General features: G+C 42.1%; 1 protein-coding gene across 3 annotated transcripts in view; it reads right to left on the reverse strand.

Annotated features, from left to right (window-relative positions):
- TUBGCP5 (tubulin gamma complex component 5) overlaps positions 1–24,096 on the reverse strand; it is a 113,931-nt gene that overhangs the window by 36,547 nt on the left and 53,288 nt on the right. For all 3 annotated transcript variants that reach the window (XM_059180267.1, XM_059180268.1, XM_059180266.1), the window contains 2 exons: positions 23,577–23,823; positions 1,396–1,598 (listed from right to left, as the gene is read on the reverse strand). In XM_059180267.1, the coding sequence (XP_059036250.1) occupies positions 1,396–1,598; positions 23,577–23,823 (450 nt within the window). The remainder of the gene's footprint in view (positions 1–1,395; positions 1,599–23,576; positions 23,824–24,096) is intronic.

Here is a 24,096-nt window from a genome sequence, read left to right on the forward strand (position 1 = left end):
CCTCTGAAACACCTTTTAAAAAGTGATCGGATTTCTGTTTTTTTAAAAATTTTTTTTAATTTGACAGAGATCACAAGGAGGCAGAGGCAGGTGGAGAGAGAGAGGAGGAAGCAGGCTCCCCGCTGAGCAGAGAGCCCGATTCGGGGCTCGATCCAAGGACCCTGGGGTCATGACCCAAGTCGAAGGCAGAGGCTTTAACCCACTGAGCCACCCAGGTGCCCCCGGATTTCTGTTTTTTGACACTAAGAAAGTAAAAATCCAAAACATACCCTATAAAATCCTTATGAAAACTCAACTAATATGAGATGACCACATTGTCTGTAGTCCATACCAGGATTCTTTTGAGAGTGAAAGTTAAAGAGGGACAACAGCTCTAAGCTGGATCATCCAAAATCAGATACAGCTACCCTACCTAATGTATGCTATTACCAAAATGAGGAAATGAGAGATGCCTGGGTAGCTCAGTCAGTTAAGCGACTGCCTTTAGCTCAGGTCAGGATCCCAGGGTCCTGGGATCGAGTTCCATATTAGGCTCCTTGCTCAGCTAGGGAGTCTGCTTCTCCCTCTGCCTGCCTTCTCCCTCTGCTTCTGCTCTCTCTCTGACAAATAAATAAAATCTTAAAAAGAATAAGGAAATGATTTCATTTTACTGTAGTTCCCAGTAGGAAAAAAACTGCATAGCTGAAAGGAATCAACCTGTTTTATACTGAAGTGCAGTACCAAAATGGTGAGAAAACAGTTATATCAATAAACTAGGAAAGACCTAAAATGTGTATCCAAACAAACATGCAGCTTTCTAGATTATATTCTCTTGAATTTTTTAAAAATTGTGACCAAAAAAAGTAACACAAAAATACACTATCTTAAGCATTTTTAAGTGTGCAATTCAGTAGTGTTAAGTATATTTATATTGTTGTGAAAACAGATCTCTGGCAATATGCTGAGAAACCCAAACTCTGTACCTATTACACATCTTCCCTTTTCTCCTCTCCCCAGTGTGTGGCAGAACCATTCTTTCTGTTTCTATGAAATTTGACTACTCTAGATACCTTATATAATAGATTTGTATTTTTATTGAAAAAAGAGCTGTTGCAAATATCTATGTAAGTCAGCTAGCTATTTTTCAAATCTAGCTTTTATGTTTTCCTTTGTCCTTGTTGCACCCTCCCCACGACCTCTGTGATTAAAGCCAAGAAGCTGGTTTCTTGTAGCCTTGAATTTAGAAGCTAATTTTTAAACTAACTTTTTCTTTTTTCAGTGTTTAAAAACGCTGAACAGCTGTCTGACACAGCATGATTTAAGCCCTATTTTTACAAAGAGCTATAATAAGCTATCCACCACTCCTTCGGCTGAACAGAATGGAGTCATACAACTTAGGATGAAGGTCTTACATACTGTTTGCTCAGAGGCTTCTCCAACATTGTCATATTCGAGAATGGCCTTGTACAGTGTGTTGAGTAGGTGAGATGCCCGAACAACATTTCGAGTGTCAGGTGGAACTTCTGCTACTCCAGTACTAAATACTTTATGCAGAACCTTGAGCTGAGCCAGTCGAGGTGCCAACTTGTCCACCACTATTGCAAGAGTTATTGTAGTGTCTGCAAAATATTAAAAAATCAAACTCATTAGCAAGGAAGAATATCTGTATTGAGAATGTGATATAAATGCTAAGTCACTTATGGAAAGACATGGCAAACTGGTGGGTTTTAATCTTATATCATAAGGAGCTAATTTCCCTAAAGAAAGAAAAAACAGCTTCTCAGAAGAAAAATAATGTGTAAAGGAACTGACAGTTAAGGGGAGAGGAAATAAAAGTGATTCTTAAACATATAGAGATATTCAATCTCAATTATTATAAAAGAAAACAAATTAAAGCTATACTGGGCAAATAAAAAACGGACTTCAGTGGGCTACTTTATTAGTGAGGGGGTGGTTACAACAAAGGGGAATAAGAGTAAGTTTTTTCATGGGGATGGCAGAACTCTGTATCCTGAAGATGGAAGAAGATATACAAATATATACATGTGATAAAGTGTCACAGAACTATACATGAAGATATTACTCCCATCCCCACAAAACAGCAAATACCTATAAAACTGATGAAACTCATGTCAGGTCTGCAGACTAATTAATGTATTGTGCCAATGTCAATTTCCTAGTTTGGATAACCTAATATGATTATGCTAGGGTGGGAATTATTGAGAAGTTAGGTAATGGGAACCCAGGACTTTTGGGTACTATTTTTTGTAGTAGTTGAAAATGAAAGTAGAGGGCAAGGGAAAGCTGACACTGGTTAACATTTTATACCTGTTTGATAATATATTTTTGAAAACACACTGTTCATTCGCAAGAGGGTGAGGAAACAGATATTCATATACATTGCTAGCAACTAGTCTCTATGGAGAGCCATGGCAAGATGTATCAAAATCACACATGCCATCACACACACACATCACATGCCATCACATAACATAGGAATTCCATTAAGAATTTATGCTATAGGGATGGGAAAAGATGGAGAGGACTAGGGGATCTGATTTCAATTGGTCCCCTGAATTTAGTCGGATATCTACCAAATGATTCTGAATACCCACAAAATCAGCCTCACATCTAAGAACATATATCTAGATCTCTACAAACAGAATATCTCCCACGGTCTTGAGGTATGATACAGGAAGCCACAATTCTGCATGTAGATATTGGAAGATAAATAGAAGGGAGAGGGATATAACACTGGAGCACAAAGGCTTCTGGGCTGGGGGCTGGGCACAGACTTGCAGACCAGTAGTGGTGGGGAAAGGACTTTAGTGCAGCCCCCAGACAGGATCCAGGAGCCGTGGGGGTGTGTGTGTGAACCTGGGTGGCCTGTGGTTTTAGAAACACAAAGGGCAGAGATGGGCCCAGGCCTGGTTGCTGTGGGATGCACAACTGGAGAGGCTGTGGTTTTTAGCAGCGCAGACAGAAAGGGAGATAGTGTGGCCTGGTGAGCTCAGTGACGAGTACACTGTGATTTCTCTGTTCTGAGACAGAGGTTTGTAATCAGTCACTTATGCTTTGGCTCTGGGAAGAGATGCCATCAGAGAACAAAAGCCCCTCAAAAAATGGTTTTCACTGAGGGCCTCCTTCCCCCACTCCCTCACCAGGGGGCAAGGTAAGTCTGCCCAAGCAAGGTTGCCTGAGTAACAGTACGGCAGGCCCCTCCCCCAGAAGACAGACTGGAAGAATAAAACGATGACAGCCCTAAGGTTCCTTTAAACCAGGTGCATCTTGCTTGCATCACAGTTAATACTTTGGACTCTGTACATTCCCACAACCACCCCCCAACTGAATGACTAAGAAGAGGAACCCCCAACAAAGAGAAGAATCAGAAACTGTGGCCTCTGTCACAGACCGAATGGATATGGATATAAGCAAGATGTCAGAAATAGATTTCAGAGTAACAATTATGAAGTCTGTATCTAGCCTTGAGAAAAATATTAGTGACAATATAGAATCTTTAAGGATGAGATCTAATCAGGCCGAACTTAAAATGCTGTGAATGAGATGCTCTCTAAACTGGATATTCTGACAGCCAAGATAAATGAGGCAGAAGAATGAATTAGTGAGCTAGCAGATAAGATGATAGAAAAGAAGGAAACCAAGGAGGCATGGGAAAAACAGATTAAAGCCCAAGAAATCAGACTGCTAGGATAAATAATGCAATGAATCATTTCAATGTCAGAAGTATTGGAATCCCTGAGGGCTGGGGAGAGAGGGGTCTTTCTAGAGGGGTCTAGAAAATATATTTGAGCAAATCATAGCTGAGAACTTCTATAATCTGGAGAAGGAAACGAGCATTCTTATCGATGAAGCAGAGAGGACCCCTCCCAAGATCAATGAGAACAGACTGACTCCCTGACATATGATTGTACAATTTGGAAATCTTAGGCCCAAGGAAACAATCTTGAAAATGGCTAGGTTCCCCTAGAGACTTCTTCTGTACAGAGGGAGGAACATCAGGATAATGTCAGACCTGTCCACAGAGATCTCGCAGGCCAGAAAGGGGTGGCAAGACATATTCAGGGTACTAAATGAGAAGAACATGCAGCCAAGAATACTTTATCCACCAAGGCTACCATTCAGAATGGATGGAGCGACAAGGAGCTTCCAAGACTGGCAGAAACCGAAAGAATATGTGACCACCAAGCTGGCCCTGTAAGAAATATTAAGTGGGGGGGCTCTATAAAAGAAGAAAAATGCCCCCAGAATAACATAGACGATTTACAGAGACAATCTATAGAAACAAGAACTTCACAGGCAACATGATGGCAATAAAAAATCGTATCTTTCAATAATCACTCTCAATGTGAGTGGCCTCAATGCTCCAATGAAATGGCACAGGGTTGCAGACTGGATAAAAAGACAGGACCCATCCATATGCTCTATACAAGAAACTCACTTTGAATCTAAAGATACATCCAGACTGAAGGAATGGAGAACCACCTTTCATGCCAAATGACTGCAAAAGAAAGCTGGGGTAGCAATTCTCAGATCAGACATATTAAATTTTAAGCTAAAGACTGTAATAAGAGATAGAGAAGAAGGTTGAAGACAAGATGGCGGGGAAGTAGGAGGAGGCGCCGTTTCAACTTGTACCCTAAAGTGAGCTGATTACCTACCAAAGAACTCCGATCACCCATGAAATCAACCTGAGATCAGAATTAAACACGTCTGGATCTCTACAGGGGCAGAAGACAGCAGTGGGCAGGTAAAGCGGAGTGGGAATGGTGAACTGATATTGGAAGATAAATAAAAGTGGGAGGGAGCCACCAGAGGTGACTGATTGGAAAATAATACCCCTAATACGAGAGTGCCCTGCCTCTGGGGACCAGCATTAACTTGGAGAGTGGTTGAAAGCACTCAGAAAGAACAAAGGATCGCAGGGGGTGGGAAATTGTGGGAATCAGGCAGCTAGGGACAGGTGCTTAAGTCCCCTGTCCCAGGACAGCCTCCCCTGGTGCTGAGCCAGAGAGAGTGTGGCGGAGAAACCAGGTCTTGATCCCTGAGCTGCCAGTGTGCCCGAGAACGCATGGGGTCCCGCTCCTGTGAGGGGCTGGGAGCCTCGCCAGACGGCAGAGCGCTGAGCCAAGCTACAGAGCCTGAGACATGAGCGCCCCTCACCCTCCCCTGAGAGAGATGCGCGAAAGCCCAGCCTGGTGCTCTCGGACCTGTGCCCTGCTACCAGAGCCTGAGACGCCGTGCATGACCCACAGCCTCCCCGGAGAGAGGTGCATGCAAGCCAGGCGCTCTTAGACCCAGAAAGACCAGGCACTTCCCAGCCCGGGCCAGTGGGAAAATCTCAGTGTACCATTGCTGCTTGGAACCTCTCTGGCGGTCTGGAGCTGCCCAGACAGCTGCCACTGCCGTGGTTTTGGGTACAAGCAGAAGATCGTGCGTCCCCAGGGACTGCGACTTGGAACCTGCTCTGCCAGCGGCCAAGGGGAATTTATTTTTATTTTTTTATTTTTTAAGATTTTATTTGTTTATTTGACAGAGAGAGAGAGATCACAAGTAGGCAGAGAGGCAGGCAGAGAGAGAGAGGAGGAAGCAGGCTCCCTGCCGAGCAGAGAGCCCTAACGTGGGGCTCGATCCCAGGACCCTGGGATCATGACCAGAGCCGAAGGCAGAGGCTTAACCCACTGAGCCACCCAGGCGACTCGGCCAAGGGGAATTTAGATGGGCTCTGCAGCACCCTCCGGAGGGCAGACTGAGCCTTCTCTCTGAGAGGGAAGTCAGGGTGCAGTTTGCTTTCCTCTAAACCTACAAAAACCATCAAAAGCGGTCAAGGTGAGAGGAAAAAAAAAAAGTAAACAAACATAAAAACCTCCAGAGAACAAAAGCCTGAAAAAACCGGTTTCCTCAGAGCCCACCCCCTTGAGGCTTAACTCAGGGAACATCTCTGATTGAAAACCCATGTGGCAGGCCCCTCCCCCAGAAAACCAACAAGGAAAGAAAAAAAAAAGGCTACAAGAGAACAACCACCACTATTTCATAGGACAACTTTTATTTTTAATTCATCCCAACTATTCTGGCTCATTTTTTTTTTTTAAATATATAGATAATTTTTTAACCTATTTACCATCACAGTGAGCTAGCTGTCTAGTACATCAAATTCCATAGTAACCTTCTAACCCGAACTTTTTGATACATACACCTGTGTTTCTCTTTGCATTTCTATTTTTTAAATTTGTTTTTTTAATTTTAGTTTAGTTTAGTATAGCTTATTCCTTTTTTAAAATTTTCTAATATTCATATAGAGTTAAACTTCAAAGTAATTCCCTTTCCCCAATCAATACTATCCCTATAGGTAAACCAATTTTTAATCCCCCTTTATCTTAGGAAAGTTGAGTCCTTTAACAAAAATATCAAGATACATCCAGGAAAAATCAAAACAACCTTCCTGGCCCACACTGAGAATTTATAATCACTCTCCCAACTTTTCTTCCACCAGTGTTTCTGTGTCTTTGTGTTTGTCCTGATAGTATATAAATCTTACACTTGGGGTTCTTTTTGATGAGGTTCTTCCTTTATTTGCATATATATATATATATATATATATACACACACATATATATATATACACACACATATACATATACATATATGCTTTATTTGCATATATATATATGTATATATATATATATATTTTTTTCCCCCCCTCTTGTCATATACTTTTATCAGTCTTTTTGTTTGTATACTTCATAAATCTTACCTTGGGGCCCATTTGGGCCGGGCCTTCTTTTTTATCTTCCCTTATTTCCTATCTCTCTCTCTTTTTTTTCTTTTTCCTTTCTTTTTTTTCTCGTTTGGATGGGGAATCCTGATTGCTCAGAAGCGTTCCAGGGTGCACCTTGACTGCACCATGGTCGATACATCCAGCTATATCCGTTCAGTCATCTCTGACCAAAATGACTAGGAGGAGGAATGGCCAACAGAAGAAAAATACAGAGGATGGACCTTCTGCAACAGAGCTAATGGCTATCAACATAGACAATATGTCGGAGAGAATTCAGGCCAACAATTATCCAGGCAATAGTTAGGTTGAAGAAAGCCATGGATGACCAAACGGAATTGATTAGGGCTGAACTGAAAGCGACCAGAGATGATGTTCACAATGTTAGGGCAGAGCTGAAAGCTACCAGGGATGACATTCACAATGAGTTCCAATCTAATCTAAATTCTCTTAAAGCTAAGGTAACTGAGAGAGAAGACAGAATTAGTGATATGGAGGACAAACAGACACACAGAAAGGATCAGGAGGAAGCCTGGAACAAACAGCTTAGAAGCCACGAAAACAAAATCAGGGAAATAAATGATGCCATGAAACGTTACAATGTCAGAATTATTGGAATCCCTGAAGGAGAGGAGAAAGAAGTCTAGAAGATATAGTGGAGCAAGTTCTTCATGAAAATTTTCCCAAACTCACAAATGGAACCAGCGTTCATGTACTAGAGGCCGAACAGTCTCCACCCAAGATTAAAGATCCCAAAAAAACATCAAGACACCTGATAGTCAAATTGAGGAATCATAATTGTAGATATAATCTCTTGAAAGCTGCTAGGATAAAGAGGCTCCTTACTTAAAGAGGAAAGCCTATCAGAATGACGTCAGACCTGTCCACAGAGACTGGCAAGCCAGAAAGGGCTGGCAAGATATATTCAGGGCACTAAATGAGAAGAACATGTAGCCAAGAATACTTTATCCAGCAAGACTGACATTCAAAATGGATGGAGAGATAAAGAGTTTCCAAGACCGGCAAGGCTTAAAAGACTACGTAACAACCAAGCCGACACTGCAGGAAATATTAAGGGGGGGGTTCTATAAAAGAGGAAAAATCCTAAGAATAGCATTGAACAGAAATATAGAAATAATCTACAGAAAGAAAGACTTCAAAGGTAACACGATGTCAATAAATCTATCAATAATCACTCTCAATGTGAATGGCCTAAATGCGCCCATAAAACGACACAGGGTTGCAGATTGGAACAAACGACAGGACCCATCCATATGTTGTCTACGACAGACCCATTTTGAACCCAAAGATACACCCAGACTGAAAGTGAAGGGATGGAGAAGCATCTTTCATGCCAATGGGCCTCAAAAGAAGGCTGGGGTAGCGATTCTCATATCGGATAAATTAGATTTTAAACTAAAGACTGTAGTCAGAGATACAGAAGGACACTACATCATTCTGAAAGTGACTATCCACCAAGATGATCTAACAATTGTAAATATCTATGTCCCCAATATGGGAGCAGCCAATTACACAAGAAAACTGTTAATGAGGATAAAGAGTGATATTGATATGAATACACTAATAGTAGGAGATCTTAACATGCCTCTCTCAGAAATAGATCATCGAAACAGAAAACAAGAGCATTGAGTGACACATTGGACCAGATGGACCTCATAGATATATACAGAACATTCCACCCTAAAACAACAGAATACTCCTTCTTTAGTGCACATGGAGCCTTCTCAGGAATAGACCACATACTGGGTCACAAATCAGGACTCAACTGACACCAAAAGACTGAGATTATTCCCTGCATATTCTCAGATCACAATGCTTTGAAACTGGAGCTCAATCACAAGGAAAAGTTCCGAAGGAACTCAAACACCTGGAAGCTAAAGACCACCTTGTTTAAGAATGCTTGGATCAACCAGGAGATCAAAGAAGAACTGAAACAATTCATGGAAACCAATGAGAATGAAGACACTTCGGTTCAAAACCTATGGGATACAGCAAAGGTGGTCCTAAGGGGCAAATACATAGCCATCCAAACCTCCCTTAAAAAAAATAAAAAAATTCAGAACACAGCAGCGGTCTCTACACCTTAAATAAGTGGAGAATCAACAACAAATCAAACCAACTCCACACATAAGAAGGGAAATCATCAAGATTAGAGCTGAGATCAATGAGGTAGAAACCAGAGATACAGTAGAACGTATCAATGAAACTGGAAGCTGGTTTTTCGTTAGAATCAATAAGATCGATAAACCATTGGCCACACTAATCCAAAAGAAAAGATAGAAAACTCAAATTCATAAAAGTATGAATGAAAAGGGAGAGATCACAATGAACACCAAGGAAGTAGACACAATCATCAGAAGTTATTATCAACAGTTATATGCCAATAAGCTAAGCAACCTAGATGAAATGGATGCATTCCTGGAAAACTATAAACTCCGCAAATTGAACCAGGAAGAAACTGACAACCTGAATAGACCGATATCTAGTAACAAGATTGAAGCAGTGATCAAAAACCTCCCCCAAAACAAGAGCCCAGGACCTGATGGATTCCCTGGGGATTTCACCAAATATTCAAAGAAGAAATAACACCTATTCTCCTGAAGCTGTTTCAATAAATTGAAGCAGAAGGAAAACTTCCAGACTCTTTCTATGAAGCCAGCATTACCCTGATCCCCAAACCAGGCAAAGACCCTAACAAAAAAGAGAATTTCAGACTAATATCACTAATGAATATGGATACTAAGATTCTCAACAAGATCCTAGCAAACAGGATCCAACAGCACATTAAAAAGATTATCCACCATGACCAGGTGGGATTCATCCCTGGGCTACAAGGATGGCTCAACATTCACAAATCAATCAATGTGGTAGAACAAATTAATATGAGAAGAGAGAAGAACCACATGGTCCTCTCAATTGATGCAGAAAAAGCATTTGACAAAATCCAGCATCCGTTCCTGATTAAAACACTTCAAAGTTAGGGATACAGGGAACATTCCTGAACTTCATAAAATCTATCTATGAAAGACCCATAGCAAATATCATCCTCAATGGGAAAAAGCTTGCAGCCTTCCCGTTGAGATCAGGAACACGACAAGGATGCCCACTCTCACCACTCTTATTCAACATAGTATTAGAAGTCCTAGCAACAGCAATCAGACCACAAAGAGAAATAAAAGGTATCCAAATTGGCAATGAAGAAGTCAAACTCTCTCTCTTCGCAGATGACATGATTCTTTATATGGAAAACCCAAAATACTCCACCCCCAAAATACTAGAACTCCTACAGCAATTCAGCAACGTGGCAGGATACAAAGTCAATGTACAGAAATCAGTGGCTTTCTTTTTTTTTTTTTTTTTTTTTTAAAGATTTTATTTATTTGATAGAGAGAAATCACAAGTAGATGGAGAGGCAGACAGAGAGAGAGAGGGGAAGCAGGCTCCCTGCTGAGCAGAGAGCCCGATGCGGGACTCGACCCCAGGACCCTGAGATCATGACCTGAGCCGAAGGCAGCGGCTTAACCCACTGAGCCACCCAGGTGCCCCAATCAGTGGCTTTCTTATACACTAATAATGAAAATACAGAAAAGGAAATTAGGGAATCAATTCCATTTACTATAGCACCAAGAACCATAAGATACCTGGGAATAAACCTAACCAAAGAGGTAAAGGTTCTGTACTTGAGGAACTACAGAACACTCATGAAAGAAATTGAAGACACAAAAGATGGAAGACCATGCTCTTGGATCAGAAGAATAAACATTGTTAAGATGTCTATACTGCCTAGAGCAATCTATGCTTTTAATGCTATTCCGATCAAAATTCCACCGGTATTCTTCAAAGAGCTGGAGGAAATAATCCTAAAATTTGTATGGAATCAGAAGAGACCCCAAATCGCTAAGGAAATGTTGAAAAACAAAAATAAGACTGGGGGCATCATGTTACCTCATTTCAAGCTTTACTACAAAGCTGTGATCACCAAGACAGCACGGTACTGTCATAAAAACAGACACATAGACCAGTGGAACAGAGTAGAGAGCCCAGATATGGACCCTCAACTCTACGGTCAAATAATCTTCGACCAAACAGGAAAAAATATACAGTGGAAAAAAGACAGTCTCTTCAATAAATGGTACTGGGAAAACTGGGCAGCTATATGTAGAAGAATGAAACTCGACCATTCTCTTACACCGTATGCAAAGATAAACTCAAAATGGATAAAAGACCTCAATGTGAGACAGGAATCCATCAGAATCCTAGAGGAGAACATAGGCAATAATCTCTTCGATATCAGCCACAGCAACTTCTTTCAAGATATGTCTCCAAAGGCAAAGGAAACAAAAGCGAAGATGAACTTTTGGGACTTCATCAAAATCAAAAGCTTCTGCACAGCCAAGGAAACAGTCAAGAAAACAAAGAGGCAACCCACGGAATGGGAGAAGATATTTGCAAATGACAGTACAGACAAAAGGTTGATATCCAGGATCTATAATGAACTCCTCAAACTCAACACACACGAAGCAGATAATCATATCAAAAAATGGGCAGAAGATATGGACAGACACTTCTGCAATCAAGACATACAAATGGCTATCAGACACATGAAAGAATGTTCATCATCACTAGCCATCAGGGAGATTCAAATTAAAACTACATTGAGATATCACCTTACACCAGTTAGAATGGCCAAAATTACCAAACAGGAAACAACATGTGTTGGAGAGGATGTGGAGAAAGGGGAACCCTCTTCCACTGTTGGTGGGAATGTAAGTTGGTGCAGCCTCTTTGGAGAACAGTGTGGAGATTCCCCAAGAAATTAAAAATAGAACTTCCCTATGACCCTGCCATTGCACTCCTGGGTATTTACCCCAAAGATACAGATGTAGTGAAAAGAAGGGCCATCTGTACCCCAATGTTTATAGCAGCAATGGCCATGGTCACCAAACTGTGGAAAGAACCAAGATGCCCTTCAAGGGATGAATGGATAAGGAAGATGTGGTCCATATACACAATACATACAGATGTGGTCCATATACATCAGAAAGGACGAATACCCAACTTTTGTAGCAACATGGACGGGACTGGAAGAGATTATGCTGAGTGAAATAAGTCAAGCAGAGAGAGTCAATTATCATATGGTTTCACTTATTTGTGGAGCATAAGAAAAAGCATGGAGGACATGGGGAGTTAGAGAGAAGGGGGTTGGGGTAAATTGGAAGGGGAGGTGAATCATGAGAGACTATGGACTCTGAAAAACAATCTGAGGGGTTTGAAGTGGTGGGGGGGTGGGAGGTCGGGGTACCAGGTGGTGGGTATTATAGAGAGCTCCGATTGCATGGAGCACTGGGTGTGGTGAAAAAATGATACTGTTATGCTGAAATTAAATAAATGAAAAAAAGAAAAAAGATACAGAAGGACACTGTATCATTCTTAAAGGATCTATCCAACAAGAAGATTTAACAGTTATAAATATCTATGCCCCCAACACAGGCGCAGGCAACTACTTATGTATGTATGCCAACTGTTAACTAAAATAAAGAAAAATATTGATAATAATACTTTTATAGTAGAAGACCTCAACATTTCACTCTCAGCAATAGACAGATCATCTAAGCTTAAGATCAACAAAGAAACAAGAATTTTGAACGACACACTGGTCCAGATTGACTTCATAGATATATATAGAACATTCCAACCTAATACAATAGAATACTCATTCTTTTTTTTTTTTTTTTTAAGATTTTATTAATTTATTTGACAGAGAGAAAGATCACAAGTAGGCGGAGAGTCAGGCAGAGAGAGAGGAGGAAGCAGGCTCCCGCCGAGCAAAGAGCCCGATGCGGGGCTCGATCCCAGGACACTGAGATCATGACCTGAGACGAAGGCAGCGGCTTAATCCACTAAGCCACCCAGGCGCCCCAGAATACTCATTCTTCTTAAACGCACATGGAACTTTCTCCCGAATGGAACACATACTGGGTCACAAATCTGGTCTCTACTGATACCAAAAGATTGAGATTATTCCCTGCATATTCTTAGACCACAGTGCTTTGAAACTGGAACTCAACTACAAGAGAAAATATGGAAGGAATTCAAACAATTGGAAACTAAAAGTCCATCATGCTTAAGAATGTTTGGGTTGCCAGGAAATTAAAGAAGAACTCAAACAATTCAAGGAAACCAATGAGACCAAAAACACATCAGTCCAAAATCTGTGGGTAATGGCAAAGGTGGTCCTAAGGGGGAAACAGATAAGCCCAACCCCCAAAAACAGAAAAATCCCAAATACACAAAGTAACTTGCACCTTAAAGAACCAGAAGAACAACAACAAATAGACCCTAAGTCACCCATAAAAAAGAGATATAATTAAGATCAGAGCAGAGATCAGTGAATTAGAAACCAGAAATACAATAGAACACATCAATGAAACTAGAAGCTGATTCTTTGAAATATCAGTAAGATTGATAAACCACTGCCCAGACTTATACAAAAGAAAAGAGAAAGGACCCAAATTAATAAAATTATGAATGAAAGGGGAAAGATCACAATTAACACCTAGGAAACAGAAACAATGTTTAGAAATTACTATCAACAACTATATGCCAATACATTAAGCTACCTAGAAGAAATGGATGCCTTCTTTGAAACCCATGGACTACCTAGACTGAAAGAGGAAAAAAACTGACAATCTGAATAGACCAATAACCAGTAATGAAATTGAACCAGTGATCAAAAACCTCCCCCAAAACAAAAGAGTCCAGTACCTGATGGATTCCCTGGGGAATTCTACCAAATGTTTAAACAAGAAATAGTCCTACTCTACTGAACCTGTTTTAAAAAATAGAAACAGAAGGAAAACCTCCAAACTTGTTCTATGAGACCCCATTACCTTGGTCCCAAAACCAGACAAAGAACCATCAGAAAGGAGACTTACAGTCTAATATTCCTGATGAACATGGATGCCAAAATACTCAACAAGATCCTAGCCAATAGGATCCAACAGTACATTAAAAAGATTATTCACTATGACCAAGTGGGATTTATTCCTAGGATGCAAGAGTGGTTCAACATTCACAAATCAATCATTATGACAGAAGAAATCAGTAAGAGAAGAGAGAAGAATCACATGGTCCTTTCAATTGATACAGAAAAAGCATTTGACAAAACACAGTATCCTTTCCTATTTAAAACTCTTCAGAGTGTAGGAAAAGAGGGAATATTTCTCAATATCATAAAAGCCATCAATGAAAAGCCCACGGTGAACATTATTCTCAAGTGGGGAAAAGCTGAGAGCCTTTCTGTTAAGATCAGGAGTATGAAAAGGAAGCCTACTCCCACCACTATTGTTCAGCACAGTACTAGGATGTCTAGTAAGAGCTATTCATATTGGTAAAGAAGTCAAACTCTCTCTCTTCATAGATGACATGATACTTTATGTGGAAAACCCAAAGACTCTGTCCCCCGCTTACTAGATATCATACAGCAATTCAGTAATGTGGCAGGATACAAAACCAATGCACAGAAAACAGTTGCTCTTCTGTACACTAACAATGTAACTGTACAAAGAGAAATTAGAGAATGAATTGCATTTATAATAGCACCAAAACTCAGGAGATACCTACGAATAAACCTAATCAAAGAGGTAAACAATCTATACTCTAGAAACTTCAGAAAAACTATGAAAGAAATTGAAGAAGACACAAGATGGACTAGGGGACTCTGTTTCAACCATTGCCTGATTTTAAGCTGTATTACAAAACTGTAATCACTGTAACAGCACGGTATTGGCACAAAAACAGACATACTGATCAATGGAACAGAATACAGAGACCAGATATGGACCCTCAACTCTACGGTCAAATAACCTTCAACAAAGCTGGAAAAAATATCCAATGGAAAAAACACCGTCTCTTTAACAAATGTGCTGGGAAAACTTGACAGCTATGTACAAAAGAATGAAACTTGACCACTCTCTTATACCATACAAAGATAAATTAAATGGATTAAAAACCTCCATGTGTACCAGGAATCCATCAAAATCCTAGAGTAGAACAGAGCAGTAACCTTTCTGACACTGGGCACAGCAACTTCTTTCAAGACACATCTCCAATGGCAAGGGAAACAAAACCAGAGATGAACTTCTGGGACTTCATCAAGATAAAAAGCTTTTGCACAGCAAAGGAAAGTCAACAAAACAAACAGGCAACATATGGAATGGGAGAAGATCTTTGCACATGACCCTACAGATAACAGGCTAGTATTCAAGATGTATAAAGAACATCTCAAATTCAACACCCCAAAAAACAAATAATCCAGTCAATAAATGGGTAGAAGACAGGGGCGCCTGGGTGGCTCAGTGGGTTAAGCCGCTGCCTTCGGCTCAGGTCATGATCTCAGGGTCCTGGGATCGAGTCCCGCATCGGGCTCTCTGCTCAGCAGGGAGCCTGCTTCCTCCTCTCTCTCTCTGCCTGCCTCTCTGCCTACTTGTAATCTCTCTCTGTCAAATAAATAAATAAATCTTAAAAAAATAAAATAAAATAAATGGGTAGAAGACATGAACAGCCCCTTCTCCAGAGAAGACATACGAATGGCTGACAGACACATGAAAAAATGTTCGACATCATTAGCCATCAGGGAAATTAAAATCAAAACCACATTGAGATACCACTTTACACCAGTTAGAATCTCAAAAACTAACAAGGCAGGAATGTTCGAGAGGATGTGGAGAAAGGGGAACCCTCTTACACTGTTGGTGGGATTGCAAGCTGGTACAGCCACTCTGGAAAACACTATGGAGTTTCCTCAAAAAGCTAAAAATAGAGCTACCCTAAATACCCAGCAATGGCACTACTGGGTATTTACCCCAAAGATACAGGCATTGTGAAAAGAAGGGGCACATGCACTCCAATGTTCATAGCAGCAATGTCCACAATAGCCTAACTATGGAAGGAGCTGAGATGCCCTTCAACAGTGAATGGCTAAAGATGTGGTACACAATGGAATATTACTTAGCCATCAGAAAGGATGAATACACATCATGTGCACTGACAGGGATGGAACTGGAAGGGATTATGCTAAGTGAAATAAGTCAAGCAGAGAAAAACAGTGAAAAAAAAGTGAAATATGGTCTCACTTATATGTGGAAGATAAAGAATAGCATGGAGGACATTAGGAGAAGGAAAGGACAAAGAAGGTGGGGAATCAGACGAGGAGATAAAACCATGAGAGACTATGGACTCTGAGAAACAATATGAGGGTTTCAGAGGGGAGGGGGGCTGTCGGTGCCTAAGCGGCTTTTAGCGCATGTGCAGTGATGCTTCTGCGGCGGTGGCGTGGAGCTGCTCCGGCTGGGCCCGCGGGGGGCCCCGGGTGCCGCAGGACTTTTTCGGTGCCCGAAAGTAAATACGCCATTAAGATGGCAGCTGGATGCGAGCCAATAGGCGGAACTTAGGATTTTGTATCTATGTGGCTGTGAGTGATTGGTTGTGCAACCTTGGTATATATAGACATGCACGGGCGGGGGAGAGAGAGATCCCAACAGCTACGCAGAAATAAAGCTTGTTTCGCTGAGGTCTCCTGGTCGTTCTTGCTGGCGAGAGCGACAAGTGGTGCCGAAACCCGGGAAACCCGAAACCTACACCGAGGAGTTCTCAGTGAACGCAACGATCCAGTAAGTGTGCACAAAATTTCAGATAAGAAAGTTCCTAAGTATAGGATGAGAAGTGAGAAAGTTCCTAAGTATAGGACGAGAAGTGAGAAAGTTCCTAAGTATAGGACGAGAAGTAAAAGGGTTCCTAGGCATAGGACAAGAGATAATGGGATCAAAGTTTACTAAGATGGGAGGATTGCTGACGGAGGTGCTTAAGGCTAACAGCACTCCGCTAGACTCTAACCATAAAATGGTTAAAAATGTTATTGAGGAGCAGGTCAGAGAAGCCTCTAAGGCAGGATCTAGCAGAGGGGGAGAAAATTCAGAGGAGAGCTCCTCTGAAGATGAGCTTGGGGAAGCCATGACACACTTAAAATGAAAAGAGGAGGGCGCCTGGGTGGCTCAGTGGGTTAAGCCGCTGCCTTTGGCTCAGGTCATGATCTCAGGGTCCTGGGATCGAGTGCCGCATCAGGCTCTCTGCTCAGCAGGGAGCCTGCTTCCTCCCCTCTCTCTCTCTGCCTACTTGTAATCTCTCTCTGTCAAATAAATAAATAAATAAAATCTTTAAAAAAAAATAAATAAAAGAGGAAGTCCCTATCCCTAACGAACCTTTAAAGGGAAAGACAAACAAAGAAGCCGGGACAAAATATGACTCCCTAGCGCCCTCTGTCAGAAGGTCAAGAATTCCTACCCCTGAATGTAGGCCTATAGCGCCACCTGCAGAATGGCCGCCACCATATAACACTTTATGCTCCCGAGGGGCATGCGGTTGTCCAGAATGTAGAAATGCAGGATGGAGGGACATTACGGACTTTACTAAACCCTCCCCTCTTGCATACCCAGTGTTAGAAGATCAAAATCAACAGAGGTTTCATCAACCACTAGACTTCAAACTTATTAAACAGTTTAAGGAAGCAGTCACTACTTATGGGCCACAGGCTGCTTATACACTTTCACTTTTGGAAGCAGTCGGTAGCATGAACCTTACCCCAGACGATTGGACTAACATGGCAAAAGCAACTCTGTCTGGTGGACAATACTTGATATGGAAAACTGCTTGGCAAGAGTGTAGCTCAGAAACTGCCCAGCGTAATGCCGCGTCAGGGAATCCCCACTGGAATATTGACATGCTCATGGGAGGAGGTCAATTTGTGGGACAAAACAATCAGACTGGGTACCCCCCAGGGGTTATGTACAGATAGCAGCTGCAGCCACTAGGGCTTGGAAGACCATACAGGGTTCTGGCGATTTGCAGGGACAACTTTCCAAGGTGTTGCAGGGGCCTAATGAACCCTATGCTGACTTTGTAGATCATCTGCTCCAAGTAGCAAGGTGCATATTTGGGGATGTGGACCAAGCAATGCCCCTTGTTAAACAATTAGCCTATGAACAAGCAAATAAATGGTGTAAAGAGGCTATCCGCCCTTGGAAGTCTAAGGACCTGATTACATATATCAAAGTGTGTCAAGACATCACTGATACAGTTGTTCAGGGCCAAGTTGTGGCAGCAGCAGTAGCCCAAGGGATAAGAAGTTTCAATGGAGGAACCAGGAGTTCTTCCAAGGCTTGTTTCCTTTGTGGAAGGGACGGTCATCTTAAGAGGGATTGTCCAAAGGGTAAAGGACCTCCTAGACCAGTGAAGCCTGCACCTGGGTTGTTCCCTCGTTGCCGTAAAGGGAATCATTGGGCTAATGAATGTAGGTCCCAGAAAGATATTCAAGGAAATCCCCTGCCGCCGAATAACTGGATTCAATCCAATTAATCAAAAAACGGGAAGCAGGGCCCCGTGCCCCGGGGCCCAACACAAATTTATGGGGCACTAACGCAAATGCCCAGGACATGGTATCCTCCCTCGGAGAAAGGCGCACAACCTCTGGATCAGCAAGGCTCGATATCAGAGCAGCCGCCCGAATGGTCCTAACTCCGGAGATGGGCATTCAAGCATTGGCCTCCGATCTAAGAGGGGGCCCCCCTCATGGTACTGTAGGTTTATTACTTGGCCGAAGCTCCACTTATCTCAAAGGTCTGATAGTTCACCCTGGCGTAATAGATTCAGATTATGAGGGAGAGATCAAGATACTGGTGTCTTCACCAAGGGGAGTTACTGCAATTAGCCCAGGAGATCAGATAGATAGCTCAGCTTCTCATACTCCCTAGCCATCATGAAGCCTTTTCCAGTAAAGGAAAAGAAAAAGGTACGAGAGGTTTGGGGTCTACGGGAGTTGACCTAACATGCCTGATCCTGGATATGACTGATAGGCCCATACTTACCCTCAAGGTTCAAGGAAGGAAATTTTTAGGGTTACTGGATACGGGCGCCGATAAGAGCATCATCAGCCAACAAGAGTGGCCTCGGAGATGGCCCCTAACACAAGCAAAACAAACACTCAGGGGTTTAGGAATCGCTCAAAGTCCTGATCAAAGCGCAGCTACCCTTGAGTGGGAGGATGATGAAGGCCATAGGGGAACTTTTCAGCCCTATGTCTGCAATATTCCTATTTCCCTCTGGGGATGAGACGTTTTGGAACAGATGAGCATCCGCCTGACAACTGAAACTATATACAGCCCCCGATCAATAGCTATGATGCAAAAAATGGGATACATACCAGGAAAAGGGTTAGGGAAACAGGAGCAAGGTAAAATAGACACCATCCCTTTCACCTCAGAATATAAGGGGCAAGGCCTGGGTTTTCGGTAAGGGCCACTGAGGCAATGAAAATAATGTGGAAGACAGATACGACCTGCTGGGTGCCTCAGTGGCCCCTTACTAACGAAAAGCTATCAGCTGCTAAAGCCCTGGTACAGGAACAGTTAGAGGCGGGCCATATGAAACCTTCTACCTCACCTTGGAATACACCTATCTTTGTTATTAAAAAGAAATCTGGTAAATGGAGACTTTTACATGATCTTAGAGAAATTAATAGGCAAATGCAGAACATGGGACCAATATAGCTGGGGTTACCCATGATAACCGCCTTACCGAGAAACTGGCCATCAATAGTGGTTGACATAAAAGATTGCTTTTTCTCTATCCCTCTGCATCCTGAGGATACAATTAAATTTGCCTTTACCCTACCTTCTATTAATCATGCAGAGCCTAACCAAAGATATGAGTGGACTGTCCTCCCTCAGGGCATGGCTAATAGCCCCACTATGTGTCAATTATATGTTTCTAAAGCCATACAGCCTATTAGAGAGACTTACCCTGATTTAATGTGTTACCATTACATGGATGACATATTGTTGTGTGGATCTGACTCTACTACAGTTTCGGAAGCCTTAGTAATGTTATAAAAGGAGCTAAATTCATGGGGGTTAATTATAGCCCCTGAAAAGATACAGGCTTCCAACATCAAAGACTATTTAGGCATGAAACTATACAATACCATGGTAAAACCTTCAAAAGCCTCCATTAGAACTGACAAATTACAAACACTCAATGATTTCCAAAAGTTATTGGGGGACATAAATTGGATCCGACCCTACCTGAAAATAACTACAGGAGAATTACAACCATTGTTTGATATTCTGAAGGGTGATGCCCGTCTAGACTCTCCTAGGAGCCTTACTCTGGAGGCGAAACAGGCTTTGAAAATTGTGGAGGACAGGCTTGCCTTGACTTCAGCAGATAGATGTGATCCTAACCAGATAGTCCAAGCCATAGTGATTCCATCCCCTTCTTCACCTACTGGAGTGCTATGGCAAGGTGGGCCCTTACAATGGCTATACCTCCCAAACACTCTTCCTCGGATAATCACAACATATCCAGTTGCAGTAGCCATGCTAGCTAACAAATTGATCATTGTTTGTATTTCTACTCTTGGAATCATACCTGACAATTGCATCGTGCTGTATACTAAGGAACAGATTCACCTGCTATGTGCTAGCCTAGATGATTGGGCGATACTGACCACCTCTTACTCAATAGAATTTGATAATCATTATCCTTCACACCCACTTATAGAATTCACAAAGGGTATTGAATTCATACTACCAAAAATTAGTAGATCGACACCACTAAAAGAAGCCTCTACTGTCTTTACAGATGGAAGTAAAGAGGGCACAGGAGCTTATATCATAAATGGAATCGTGAACCCAGTCATAGTTCCTGCCAGGTCGGCTCAACAAGTAGAGCTACTAGTAGTGCTCCTAGTGCTCCAAAGATTTTCAGACACTCCCCTAAATATTATTTCTGATAGTCAATACGTGGTAAATGCAACAAAAAATATTGAAACAGCCATCCTCTCCTTAAGTGATTCACCTATTCCATGGATCTTAAGGCAACTACAAGAGGTTGTGCAACTGCGCACTGCACCATTTTTTAAAGATCACATCAGAGCCCATATGAGCCTACCAGGACCATTATCCGAGGGCAATGCTCTAGCAGACCACAATAGTCGTTTCCAACTTATTTGCCCTACCTTAGAACAGGTGAAGCTGTTCCATAGCAAATGGCATGTGAATTCTAATACCTTAAGATATAGATTCCATATCACCAAAGAACAGGCAAGAGATATAGTAAGGACCTGTGGGAATTGTGCCACATTACTCCCTCAGCCTTCCTTAGGGGTAAATCCCAAAGGCCTTCAAGCTAATCACCTATGGCAAATGGATGTCACACATGTACCTGAATTCAGGCAACAAAAGTATGTACATATATCAGTGGACACTTATTCAGGTATCATAATGGCTACTCCCCTCACGGGGGAGAATTCAAAACAAGTCATCACACACTGCCTACGATGCTTTGCAGATTGGGGTATCCCAAAACAAATAAAGACAGATAATGGACCTGCATATACATCAAAATCTATCCATCAATTCCTAAGTCAATTTGGTATAGTCCATACTACAGGTATACCTTACAATCCACAAGGTCAAGGAATAATTGAACGCGCCAATGGCACCTTCAAACGATGCTTACAAAAAATAAGAAAAGGGGGAATAGAGGATGACTACAAGTCACCCCGTGATCTTACATCTCTCACCCTTTACATTTTAAATTTTTTGTCCTTGGACCATAATGGTACATCTGCAGCGGACAGCCATGCGGCGGTTACCGAACGCACTCTAGCCCAGGCAAAGTGGAAGGATATACTCACGGGCCAATGGAGAGGCCCTGACCGGGTCCTAAGATGGCACCGAGGTTCTGTTTGTCTTTTTCCACAGGATGCCCAAGTGCCTATCTGGGTCCCGGAGCGACTGATTAGAAGAATCGATCAACATGGCCCGCCCCGTCCTGATGCTCGGCCTGATAGCGATCCTGGCGACACCAGCATCCCTTCAACAGATGCACCAATGGGCAATAGTGAAAGCCTGGCCGTTCCCCATGCCACTGACAAATGAGTCCGCCATCCTCCCTCCTGTATACCTACTTTCATTCCCATGCCCGTTTCTGTAAATCCTAACAATTCGCCTGTATTGCTCTCAAGACCTAAAAGAGATTTTGGGATCACTGCAGCCATTATTGCGGCTGTAGCAGCCTCCGCAGCTGCAGCAACTGCAGCGGCTGTAGCTCTCACCACATCTGTAACAAGTGGACATTCTCCAGAAACTACTGACGACCGGATGCACCAATCACTTTCTGGACTTTGCGTAACCTCCGTGGCCTATAATAACCTTTCTATTGCTGCTAATCTGTCGAAAGAGTTAAGCAGATAAGATTGACATAGCTCCATTACGGGATTGGGTATCTGTTGTAAATCCTTGTGTTCCGCCGTTTTGCATCATTACGTAAACAACAATGTAGGCAACAGTTGGCGCTAGTACAAGCTTGCATGGCACTGGAAGCTGGTACATTTCCCCAAATCTGACTGGCAGCGCTAGATCGGTAGTCAATGATGGGTAAGATTGGCTGCATGCACATAGCAACCTAAGCCAGGAGTTCTCCAACCAGAGGGGATTATCCGATGACGGGTAAGCATGTTCATGGCAGCTGACAACCTAAGACAGGCACGATCTCCTGCCTTGCATGCCTAATATAAAAGGGGGAGATGTCGGTGCCCCAGCGGCTTGTAGCGCATGCGCGGTGATGCTTCTGGGCTCCGCCGTGCCCGCTCGTTGCCTCGGCCACCACTGCCTCCAGCTTCCGCCGGGTGGCGACGGTGCGGAACTGCTCCGGCTGGGCCCGCGGGGGTGCCCCGGGCGCCGCACGACTTTTTCGGTGCCGAAAGTATACACACCATTAAGATGGCGGCTGGATGTGAGCCAGTAGGTGGAACTTAGGATTTTGTATCTATGTGGCTGCGAGTGATTGGTTGTGCAACCTTGGTATATATAGACATGCACGGGCGGGGGAGAGGGAGATCCCAACAGCTACGCAGAAATAAAGCTTGCTTCGCTGAGGTCTCCTGGTCGTTCTTGCTGGCGAGAGCAACAGGGGGCTGGGAGGATGGGGTAGCCCAGTGATGGGTATTAAGGAGGGCATGTACTGCAATGAGCACTTGGTGTTATATGCAAACAATGTTTCATGGAACACTACATCAAAAGCGAAGTACTGTATATAGTGACTAACACAACAATAAAAAAAAAAGGTAAAAAAATATCTTGGAAAAAAGAATCATGCTGTAACTTGCTGCACATGTATATAATTACTTACATGTAAGTGGTTATCACTATAGCAGTGTTGGCAACTGAAGTTTAGAAACAACTTAAACATTCATCAAAAGAGGACTGGACTATGACATATTCACAAAATTAAATACTCAATTTGTAAAAAAGAAAGAGGAGGCTCTTTACATTTTTGTATGGTATAATCCTCACAATTAAATTAGACAATAATTTGAAAGGAGAAGTTAACGGACTACTAGGTATGTATATATGAATATGCATTGTTTGCATATGTTTACATTATTTCTGAAAGGATGCAAAAGAAACTTAGGACTTGGTTGCCTCAGGGGAGAAGAACCAAGTACTTGGCTGGAGAACAAACACAGGAAGAATAATTTTCACTGTGAACTTCCTGTACTATTTGCATTTTTAGAGAATGAATGGCTTAAAATACAAATTTAAAATGATCCTTAGTATTACTTACTTGTCATTGTTATTTACAAACACTATAAATTAATAACATGGATGGCATTCAAAATATGACTTATGTGTACTATGAGAAAAAGGGAAGGAAATTTAAATACCATTATTAATGATGTACTTCTCAATGTCCGTAAGTTCCTTTTTGAAACTAATGAAGTATTTGTATAGGGCCCACATGAAAGCCTGGTATGTCCTAAAGGGAGCTTCAGTCAACTTCTTAGGAAGAGAACCATTTCCAGGTAACATGCCTTCCGAGCTGTGCCCCATAACTTCATCGATGAACTCCTGGAGTCGAAACACAACCTGGCCATATGCTGCCATTTGTTCTAGCACTGATCGTAAACAGCTCTGTAATAGAAGCAAACCACAAACATTTGAAGCCTTCTATAAACATTCATATACATACTCTTTCACTAATATTTATTTTGTGACTGTTTTAAATAGTATGCTTAGTATAAGAAAATAAAACAAATTGTTTCATACTCAAAGGAAATAATGTAAGCGTTAATTTCTACAGAATATAGAATTCTGGCTTATTCTGGCTTAAAAAACACATATAAAGTAAATAAATATACTACAATCAAAAAAATTTATAGTACAGAGCTTCCCAATACAGAACTG

Source organism: Mustela lutreola, chromosome 7 (assembly GCF_030435805.1).
Source record: "Mustela lutreola isolate mMusLut2 chromosome 7, mMusLut2.pri, whole genome shotgun sequence".
Classification (NCBI taxonomy): domain Eukaryota; kingdom Metazoa; phylum Chordata; class Mammalia; order Carnivora; family Mustelidae; genus Mustela; species Mustela lutreola.